General features: G+C 46.0%; 2 protein-coding genes across 6 annotated transcripts in view; one reads left to right on the forward strand and one right to left on the reverse strand.

The window, feature by feature from the left end:
* FBXO15 (F-box protein 15) overlaps nt 1-4377 on the reverse strand; it is a 47749-nt gene extending 43372 nt beyond the window's left edge. For all 5 annotated transcript variants that reach the window (XM_041739871.1, XM_041739870.1, XM_041739869.1 and 2 more), the window contains exon 1: nt 3768-4377. In XM_041739871.1, coding sequence (XP_041595805.1) covers nt 3768-3895 — 128 coding nt within the window. In that variant the 5' untranslated portion in view covers nt 3896-4377. The remainder of the gene's footprint in view (nt 1-3767) is intronic.
* Nucleotides 4378-4561: 184 nt separating this feature from the next.
* TIMM21 (translocase of inner mitochondrial membrane 21) lies at nt 4562-10399 on the forward strand. The gene is made up of 6 exons (XM_041739873.1): nt 4562-5115; nt 7633-7695; nt 7795-7892; nt 9507-9580; nt 9665-9770; nt 9915-10399. The coding sequence occupies exons 1-6, from the start codon at nt 4818-4820 to the stop codon at nt 10008-10010; spliced, it is 735 nt and encodes a 244-aa protein (XP_041595807.1). The 5' UTR covers nt 4562-4817; the 3' UTR covers nt 10011-10399.
* Nucleotides 10400-10983: the final 584 nt, after the last annotated feature.

A 10983-nucleotide genomic window follows, 5' to 3' on the forward strand; every position in this document is an offset into this window, starting at 1 on the left:
GTATTTTTTTTTAAGCCAGGAATCTCACTTGTACAAATATATCCCAAAGCAAGAAAATGAGCCCAAAAATGTTGCTGGAGAAAGTCCATCTCAGACTTGCCTACACTGACAAACTTCCAGAGTCGGTATAGGGATTGGTTCAACAGTGTGGCTACATACAGTGAACAATGCTCAGCCAATTAAAATGTACATTTTCAGCACAGAAAAAAGTGTCTGAGATAGAAACAAGCTCATTACGTCTTTGTGTCTGCATGGCTCATGCCTCCATCTCCTTCAGGTATTCATGCAAATGTCACCAACTCACTGACAATTCCTTTGGCCATGTTCTCTAAAACTCCAATCCATACTACCCACACACACTCTAGGCCCTCTCCTTATTTCTCTCCTCAGCACATATCACCATCCTTCACTACATACACATCTTATCTCCTCTGCCTGCTATCACTGGAATTATAAGCTCCACACTGGCAGGTCTTTTGCATGAGTTTTGTTCACCCACAACATGCCTGGCATAGAGAGGCAATTGATAAATACCTGCTAAATTAATAACCTATGAATTGAAAAAAATCAGGTTATATCAAGATATATCACATAATATTTTTTAATTTGTCCCTTACGAGAAGAAGTAAACACACACACAAAGAAAGAAGGTATGGAAAAAAGACCATATACATTTTTGTATGTATGCAAAAAGCTATGAGGTTTTTGGGTGGTGGCTGCAAAAAGCTATGAGGTTTTTGGGTGGCGGTTTTTAAATGGGGGCTAGAAAGCTGAAAGGACAGAACTCCATGTGTTTTCTATTATTTCTTAATATATTGAATATGGAATAAACTGTGGGATTTTTGTTGTTTTAATTTCAAAACTGAAAATCCCATACACAAGGTTTGGATTCACAGTTTGATAGCACAATCCTTTCTTTAGGCAGGTGCAGTGGAGTGCCAGCTGCTCTGAAATCTGGGGGCACAGCCTGCAGAGAGCTCAAAAGTTCTTTGAAGTCTCTTACTTTATCTTAAAAATTAATACAGGGATCTCTGGGTGGCGCAGTGGTTTGGCGCCTGCCTTTGGCCCAGGGTGCAATCCTGGAGACCCAGGATCGAATCCCACGTCGGGCTCCCGGTGCATGGAGCCTGTTTCTCCCTCTACCTTTGTCTCTGTCTCTGTCTCTCTCTCTGTGACTATCATAAATAAATAAAAATTTTTAAAAATTAATACAAATGATGCACTTTACTGGATAATTTGTTGGTGGCTGTGCTAATATAACAAATGGATTATATTACCTACAGTTGAACTACTTAACATTTTTCCCCAAAGCCACTGCATTAATTTTACATCGCAGGAGAATGCCCCATGCATTACCTGCCCACTGGCACCTGTTTGAGAAATACAGCCTATCTGTTGCTGTTTTGCTTTTCCATAAATAAAATAGATTTCATATGTCCATATTTGACAAATCAAAGATTACCGAAGTTCTAACAAGGCAATCACAGGGATTCATTTGAGGTCCCAAGACAGAGGCCCAGAGCCCAAGAGACTCATCTCCTGACTGTCCTTCCAGAGCTCTTCTCACCGTATTATATTCTATATCCTATTAGTATGGTTTTCAGTATATTGAAAGTACATTTCCATTTCTCCATAAAATAAACCAACTGCATATTTTCAAGGGCCACACAATTAACAAATCAGTAAGTTGCATGCATGTCCTCATGTAGATTTATGGGTCTACAAAATTAAGCGCATACTTAGCTGACATAATTAGTAAGATGACATTTTGTTTGAAAACAATGTTTTCGAGTAATACATTTTGCCTGATAGCCTTGAATATATTCAATATTTTTTAAGTTTACCTTAAAAAATTATCTTCTGAGCCTGATTTTTGATATATGATAAACCAAAGAAATTAAATCAAGTCGAAATTAAGCCAACCTAATATGCTGCCATTTTTCTCAGTTCATGATATTTACACATATTCACATCTTTCATTAAAAAGGGAACCATGGATTCCTTATTAAAATCTAATTTTTCTGTAGTGAAACAATAAAAATCACCACCCACTTAGACCATCTGCAATCATTTTTAGCGGCTTATTTTCCTTCCCATAAAGAATGCAGACCTCACCAAATCACAGGATGACAAGCAGGCTCCCTTGCCAGGCACTCTAAGTACGTCATCACCAGGATGTTCACTCAACTTACAAAGTAATAGAAGATTCATCACATAAAAATCATTCTGCTCCCCACTGACAGAGCTCTATATATAAAGACTAATTTTAGTGTTAGTGGCAAATTTATCTAAAGTTCAGACCTCAAATTTAAATGCTCCTACAGAAGTTTTGAAGGCATTGTCACCATTTTAGTTGTCACAAGTCCTGCAGTATATCCAGCACTGCAGCTACACTCAAGAACCAACTACTGCCATAATACAAAGGTGCAGAGCACCACTTCCAAAACCAACATGACGGGGTTATGGACCCTTGGATGAACATGGGACGTAGTCCTGGAGATTCGGGAAAACAAAATTCAAGTTGTCGATTGTTAAATAACAATTGTTTTTTCTACATAAACACAGACATTTGGTTTATTAGAAAGCATGATACACATGAGTTCTTTGTATCTTACAAATCACAAGGACGTGCAAGCAAAGAGAATCATCAAGGTTGCAAACTGCTCTTCATACTGTCGCTCCACTTGGCACACTAACCGAGATGATGGCTGTAAAGTTAGGGACCACTCACCATAAGGGACCATGACAGCACCTCTGACAAACTGGATCATTCACTCTGAAACCAACCAACCTTTGGAGTTAAGCTAAAGAGCCTTCTGGATTATAGCTGCAGCATCCTGCTTCTTGCCCCTTCCCCATCTCCTCCAAGTTGCCTTCTCTCACTTAACAAGAGGACCACCCTTCAGCCGCAAGGTGCCCAAGGAAGAGAGGCAGAAGGGGATCAGGGGCCTGAACACCAAGGAGTGGCTATCAATAAGCATCCCTTCAGGGTTTGCCTAGCAGACCTATGGGGCTTCTGGGTGGCTCAGTTACTAAGCAGTGGACTCCTGATTTCAGCTTCCACCATGATCTCAGGGTTGTGAGATGAAGTCTCACAGTGGAGCCTACATAAGATTCTCTCTCTCCCTATTCCTCTGCCCTACCCATCTCTCCCTCACTCTCCCCCCTCCCCAACTCCATGGAAGGAAGAAAAGAAAGAGTAAAAAGAAACCAAACGAAAGGCACTGGAGGCCTCGAAATCCGAAATTCAGAAAGCTCTGCCCCAGGAAAACAAACTCCCAGACCAACCCGCCCACCAGAATTATCTGCTTACAGGTTCAGGAACCATGGGCGGGAGAGAAAATCGGTAACCTTTTGATGAGTAGATTCCAGAGCCTAATAAAAAGAATGAAAGGTGATTTCCGGCCCCAGAAGAGACAAGCTACTTTAGGGATGAGCTCTGAACGCGTGCCCCTGTGGCGACCCGCAGGTGCAGACCAGGGATGTGCACCTGCCCTCGCAGGTGGAGCGCATCCCGCAGGAGGCGCTGCTCCAGGGCTCCCAGCTCCCCACGGCGCCTACAACTGAATGAAGGGAAGGAGGAAGCCTGTTCCCTGGGGGGAGCTAGGCTACTTGTATCAGGACTTGGGGTCTCCGCACGTTTCCAAGTTGAGGGGACGTCCTCCCGCGGTTCTCTGGACCTCTCCTGCACTAAGAACAGCCGAGAGTGAAATTAGAGGGGGAAAGGTGCCGGGTACCGCCCTGCCCCGCGGCCCCCCGACAGTCACCTGAACCCCGCGGGCCCGGGGGCCTCCCCGGCCAGCCCCGGGGCCGCGCCGACGCCGCCCGGCGGCCAATGCAGCGCCTGGAGGCCGCGCCAGTGCTGCAGCAGGAGTCGGCCGCGTCCCGTCGCCATGGAGACCCGGCGGGAGCGCCCAAGGCGGAGCGACGACGGAGGCAGGAGCGCACCGCCCCGCACCACGCCCACTCGACGCCGGCGCGCGTGCGCAGAGGCGGGGCGGAGGCCGACCCGCCCTTCCGCCGGCTCGAGGAGCGGTTCTGGAAACTTCCGGGCCCTGCTTCTTCCCACGCCCCGCGGCCTGATGCCGAGGTCGCCGCGTGCCAAGCGGGCCGCTGAGTTTCGGTCCCTGGTGGGGGCACTGCAGCAACCTCGTCTCTCCCCAGCTGCTGGCTTTGGGGAAGTTTGTGCTGCCTCCCGTCTGGTGGCCTTGGGAGGAAACTGAAACGCACAGGCTACATCATTTCCCCACAAGCAACAGCAGAGCCATAGTCACACTGGGAATTTCGCAGTTTACAGCCCTCTCAAAGGGCTGCAAGAACACCCAGTTCGTAATCGCTGATTGCCGCCCTTTGAGCGATCGCCTCGCCCACCCTGGCGCCAAATAGGTGGAGCGCATGCGCAAGGAACTCTGGAAGGTGGCGGAAAGGCCACGCGCTGTCTGGCCGCCTTGCACTGTGGGAGATGTAGTCCTGGTGCCTTTCCCGCTGCGGTAACTCTGCGAGGAGTGAGGGCCTCGGACTACTGTTCCCAGGACTCCCCGAGGTTTCCCAGGTTACTTTGCAGAGGCATGGCGGGTAGTGTGTGAATGTCAATACGGCAGGTAATTAAATCACTTTAATTCTAGTAGAAAGAGCACAGAAGGGAAGAAGAGGTGGACACGGCTTCTTTCGGGAGCTAACTTTTTTGCCGAACAAGCCGTGCAGAATCACCGATGTGACTGTAGCGCTGAGTACACTCTGGCTGGGTGTGTACTGGGTAGTGAAGCTTTGCGGTTCCCCGCTGGCACCTTTGTAAAGCGGAGCGGTTTTCTGTGATCATGATTTGTACTTTGTTACGAGCTGCGCGGTGTGCGGAGAAGCTGTGCAGGTCGTCAGGGAAGCCGTTGTTTCCGCCACACTTAGTGCTTAACAGAGCTTGCTGGAAGACCGCGTCGGGCTTGAGCTGGGGTCTGCGAGAGCCAAAGAAAGCGGTACGACCTCAGAGTATCCTTGGAGTCACCCGGAAAACCATCTGGACGCAGAGGCAGAGCCCCCAGAGGGCAGGAGACGACGGCAGCAAACAAGTGTCCGTGCACAGCCAGAGAGGGGAAACCGTCGTCTCAACGTCACAGAAAGGTACCGGGAGTGATCAGTCTATCGGCAAACGTGGCGAGAGCCAGCAGGGTCCCTTCGCACAAGTTCAGGGCTAAAGGTAGAAAAACGGCTCACACAAATTAAAAGGTAGGACCGTTCAACACAGTTCAGAGTTTGAGACTGTAGACCCACAGTTTTCTTCACAGACTTGAACTCGGATTTCAGAGTTGCTTTTTGGGTGACTTTGTTGAGTTGTGGCGAGAAGATGTTTCCCAGCTTTTATTACAACTTAACCGTTGTTGAGTACTTGATAGTAAGTTAGTAGACTTCACAGATGTGGTTTACCACAGTTGAGTTTCCTGTTCCCTCCCTCAAACATTAAAATTCTGTGTGTGAGGCACACTTCCCCAGTTTCACACAACGGAAAATTAAAGCCACATCTTCTAATCTTAATTTCTTAGTACCCAGGTCAGTGCTCTTTAGAACAGCCGTTCACCAGTAGTTCTTGAGCTTCCATTTCCTCTGCGTACACTTGAGCAGATGCTAACGGGTGTGCCAGAGAGTTCCTGTATACAAACAGATGCACTTAATGAGGAGGAGGTAGGTACAGTGTGAAACAATGAAAACATGGTAGTTTGCTGCAAAGAGTAACAGAGAACACAAAATAGATACAGAGTAATTGGGTGGAATAAATAGAAGAAATACTATTGAGGCATTGAGGCATAATCCTTGGGGACCTACTCAACGTAGGTCAGCCCAACACTGCTCTTGAATGACTGCTGCGCCCAGATGTTGAGTTAGACTCTTCACGCTACAGAATTAAAGGTGTTCAAAACCATTTACCTCCAAGTGACACGGGAAGTGATAGAACATATGTAATACGGAAGGCACAATGTCTTTCTGTCAGGGAAAGTCAGGTTTTCACAGATGAGATGATGAATTTAATATTTATTGTTTATTTCTTCATTTCACAGTAATTTGTGGAAAAATAAGTAAAAAGGAAGCAAAGAGTTCAGACACCTTGATTTTACCATGCAGAGATGACTTTTGTTAATATTTTGCTCTATGTCATTTCAGTGCATATACTTTTTTTTTAGTGCATATATACTTTTTAACATTAACAAAAAAAACTGTATCCTAGCAATTGTTTTGTAATCTGTTGAATATGTAAAATACATGATCATTCATTCACAATAGCCTGAACAGGGCTGTGAGGGATGATTAAAAGTTCAGCATGAATGAACAACCTGTATGCAGATGGCAGAGGCAGAGACTGTCAAACAGCATGTGTCAGGTCGTCGCTCCAGCAATAGGGCTGCTTACGCTGCAGACGGGTCCTGCTGCAGAGTCCTGTCTGATCTGGACCCCATTCAAAGGCGACGGCCTTCCTGGTGACTCAGCGAATGAGTGGGAGCAGTATTCTCAAATGTGGAATATGCTGCCCACAGCGTCCAAAGGAACCTATCACACACCACACTAGGGTATACAGGATGCAGTAGTTTCTTTTATTTGAGATGGATCGCCTTAGCATGCCCCATGCAGTATACCCCTAAGGGTTTTGCTCATGTGGTTGGTGAGCTCTGGATCTGTTTTTTGGCCTCATCCCCCATATTTGGAGTACCTGTGTTTACCAAGCTTCTTGACACACATGCCACTTGTTACTTTGGGCTCTGACAAATATGATGGCATAAATAGAATGGACAAATGTGACATCTTGCAAAATGTCCACAACAGCATTGTCCAAATAAAACTTTTCGCAGAGACAGAGATGTTCTATACATATGAGGTCTCTACATGTGGCTGTTCAGCACTTGAAATGTTGCTAGTGTGATTGAGGGACTGAGTATTTAAGTTAGCGTAACTTTAAAATAACACTCACATAGCCGTGTATGGTGTGTGGTTACTCTACAGGACAGCCAAAGTCCAGAAGGCTCAGGTCCCTAACAATCACATTGTAACACATACCTAACAAATCCTAAGTGAGACTACATAGATGTTGTTGTCATTTTGTGTTCCAACAAGCGCTACCTGTTGGTAGCAGGTGCTTCGTATTCTAAGTTCATCCGATTATCAGCTCTGTCTGGCCAAGCAGATTCCTGTTCTGAATTCCATTCTGCCAGTGGAGGCAGCCTGGTGGGAAGGTGACTGGAAGAGTTGAGGCCTATGCTGATCCCTTGGACTACAGTTAACAAAGCAAACACTTCATCTGTGAACAGAATGTGACCGGCACTGCCAAATCTGTAACATGTTTTCACGCCGAGGGCCTGGGGCACTTGTTTCAAGTGTTTTGTCATCTTAGAAAGTAAAGAAGTATTAAAGTTATACTACTAAATAAAATTAAAATACAAATTCCTTGGCCCAGAATTCTGCTGAGATTCTTTTGAAAACTTTCTTCAGGTGGTTCTGATTTGTGGGGAGGCTTGAGAGCAGCTGTTCCAGCATGCATGCAGACCCCCTCATAGGGTCCTGGGTCCACATCTCACCTCCAGAAGTGCTGAAGCCATGAGCATTCCTGCCCATCTGGCACACCTCTAACTCAGCGGTGTTTTCTTTTTACAGTGAAAGAAGCTGGAAGAGATTTTACCTACTTGATAGTGGTGCTTATTGGAATCACAGTCACAGGTTGATCACAGCAAGTATAATGTCTGTCCCTAAAATCTGTTTATCTAAACATTTGTCTTGCTCTTGATTTGCTTGATCTTCTTTTTCTATAATTCGCAGGTGGCTTGTTTTACACAATTTTCAAAGAACTTTTTTCTTCATCCAGTCCTAATAAGATCTATGGGAAAGCCTTAGAAAAATGCAGATCACACCCCGAGGTGAGTCTTCCAGATGCAGTCACACACACTGTGAAGATCCAGAGAAGATGCCAGGGTCGGGGGACAGAACTCACATATTGGTTCTGAGACTAGTGACGTTTATAGAATAATAAAGTCATAACGGTTGGATTGTGATTATGTTATTAGCTCTTTGTTCTGTACTTGAAATGCCTTAAGACCACCTAAAGGTCTGTGTAGCGATGTTTCCATCCTAATCATACAAGAGAGTCACTTATCGTCATAGATGTTAAATGCTTAGATCTTCCCAGAGTTTTAAACTCGTGCGGTAAATTTCTAGTCTTATAAAAAAGTTTAGTGACCCCATGATCATAATGGTAGTTCTTGACACTAAAGGCACATTATGCACCAGGCACTGCACTCAGCACATCCTCTTTCTTGGATCTCATGAAAGCCATTTGTGTTAAATACTACTGACTGTGCCATTTGCAGAAGGGGAGACTGACATTTTAGAGATTGGGTAACAACTGAGATTGCTGAGCTGTGAATGGTACAGCCAGGACCTGAGGCCAAGTTTGTGTGACTCCAAAGCTTATGCTCTGAAGCACGGCCTGCCCAGAGCATCCCCTGGGAGGAGGCTGACATATGGGAAAGCTGCCCATGTTCTGTTACGAGTCCTGTCCAGAAGGGGGGCTTTCCGTGATGCTTTCCAGTCACAGGTAGAAAGCCAGCGCAGCCATTGTAGTGCCAGAGTGGAAACTCTGAAATCTCAATCCCTGTGTCTTGAAGGAAAACAGCAGACAACACCAAAAACCAGGCGGGTGGCTTCTCACCCAGACCCAGGAGTGCTACAGCACCCTATGAGGGGGAGGCGTGAGGCTGCAGGTGCCCTCAGTAGGCGCAGGTCCCTGACCGCTTTCCCTGGGCTCCATGGTATTTGCATTTTAAATTCAGGAAGAACTGCATGTCCATGTCATTGTGAGTTTTCCCTTAGGAATCGTGGGTTCATACCTCTAGATCTGGCTTATTCTAAGCAGTTGATTGTTGCAGGTTCCACTGCCGTCTGGAAGTGGTGCGCTCCCACGAAAGTTCTCATAAGTCAGAAGCGTAAAGCGAGGGCGCAGCCACCATTTCATGGAAGCAAGAAGCATTTGGATTTTGTTCAGTTAGCAGAAACAGGTATTAGCGTAGGTGCTTCTTAAAAGCAACGTGGTCAAGCCAACTTTTGGATAGCTGGAGAAACCTGTACTTGTTCTTCTATTTCACGGTCTCTACTGACTCAGAAAGTTGTCTTATTATTGTAGCTTTGAGTATTAGACCCCATTAGATACATTTCACTAAAAACATTCAAATTTATATTTAAGCATTTGCCCCCATTGTTGTGCCCGGTCTTTGTGAGGGAAGTGGAGTCACCTGTCCTGAAGCTGTAGCTCACACCGCAGAATCACCTACCCTATTGTCTGCAGGAAATATATCCTTGTCCGAGGGTTTTCGCCTAGTTCTTTTTTTGGTCCGTTTTCTCATCAGTGGAGTTGTCATTTTGAAAGGGTCCCAGGCTTAATGATTTGTTTTCTTTAAAAAAATCACTTGATTTGTCAGAACATATTTCCCTGGGAAGCTTGAAGGGTGGAGGCCTCACCGAGTCTGTCCCACCAGGTCATCAGCATCTTTGGGGAGCCCGTGAAGGGCTACGGGGAGGCGACGCGCCGTGGACGGAGACAGCACGTCAGGTACCCATTCACATGTGTTTAGGAAGCTCGGGCGCTTGTTTAAGTGACAGAAGTTTAAGCCGTGCTCTTCCATTTTCTTGGCAGTTTTATTGAATATGTAAAGGATGGGCTGAAACACATGCGTGTGAAGTTCTACATCGAGGGCTCCGAGCCTGGGAAGCAAGGAACAGTGCATCTTGAAGTGAAGGAGGTATGGGGACCTTGTGGGACCTTGTGGATTTTGTGGGGACCTTGTGGGAACTTTAGGGGGCCTTAGGAGGATCAAGGGCTCTGATGCAGCAGGTCATAAGCTCTGGGGACAGAAGTTACACCAAGAAATATGTTTATTTTTCAGAACCCAGAAAGTGGCGAATATGAATTTCGATACATATTTGTTGAACTTGAGCCCCACCCTAGAAGAACTATCATCATCGAAGACAATCGATCCTGAGCTGACTGCAGGACCCCAGCAAGCACGGATTCCAAGCACACGTGGAGTGGTGCGGGCACACAGCTCTGCCCTTCCCCACTCTCCTCCCAAGGCTGTAGAATAAGATAGGAAAGAGTGTGTAGCACATAAAAGTGAATGTAACTGGGTAGTAGTTACATTTAGATACACGTACATGGAGAATTTCTTACAGAGGGCAAATCATGAAAACATACTTTATGGTATCTCTGAATCGATCATGGGCAGTATTTCTGTTCTAGTTAGTATCATCTTTCATGATAAGAAATCTGTGTTATTAAAAACTACACCATGTAAATAAGCAAAAAGTTCAATATTTTATGTTTCATGCTGTATAACTGTAAAATCTGTGAAATAAAGTCAGAAGTAACAGAGATGTCAGAAGCTGCTTGCTTCCACACACTTGGGAATCTGACTTGAACATGTGAGAACATTTGAGAACTGTAGGAAGTTCAAGTGACAAATGCAAATGTTAAACGTATGCTTCAGCACACCTGTAGAAAGGCTGTATACACCACAGTTTGTAGCACTGTAGTGTGTCTCGTACTTCCAGCTCTGCAAGTGGGAACACTGGCTGCAGTGGGAGAAGCCCATGCCCACTCATCGGGGGCCATTGGATCTTCAACCAGGGCAGAGGCCTGTATAGATGCCACACCTCACATGTCTGACCTCACTGTCCAGCTGAACAAGTGGTAAGGTGCAAGCACCAACCACAAATTGGCATCACCAAGTGTCCCCACCCCCTGGAGAACACAAGTCCCTCCTCACTGCTGAAGGAACGTGGAGACAGCCTGGTGCCAGTATTTGTGGGACAGGACCACCATCTGGAGAAAACTGACCCTAACTTCCAAGAGTGCAGTCATGTGACTGTAAAGTGCCTGTGCACTAGAAATGTCCTTTTCTGTGGGGCCTGGGAGTGCTGCGGCCTGGTGGGGTGGGGGAGGGGGGCACTATATCA

Source organism: Vulpes lagopus, chromosome 24, assembly GCF_018345385.1.
Source record: "Vulpes lagopus strain Blue_001 chromosome 24, ASM1834538v1, whole genome shotgun sequence".
Classification (NCBI taxonomy): Eukaryota; Metazoa; Chordata; class Mammalia; order Carnivora; family Canidae; genus Vulpes; species Vulpes lagopus.

Excerpts from the sequence above, each read along its gene's own strand:
- TIMM21 (XM_041739873.1), top strand. The coding sequence starts at position 4,818 with ATGATTTGTACTTTGTTACGAGCTGCGCGGTGTGCGGAGAAGCTGTGC. Across the intron at positions 7,696-7,794 it reads TATTGGAATCACAGTCACAG|GTGGCTTGTTTTACACAATT; the intron begins GTTGATCACAGC and ends TATAATTCGCAG. Across the intron at positions 7,893-9,506 it reads AATGCAGATCACACCCCGAG|GTCATCAGCATCTTTGGGGA; the intron begins GTGAGTCTTCCA and ends CTGTCCCACCAG.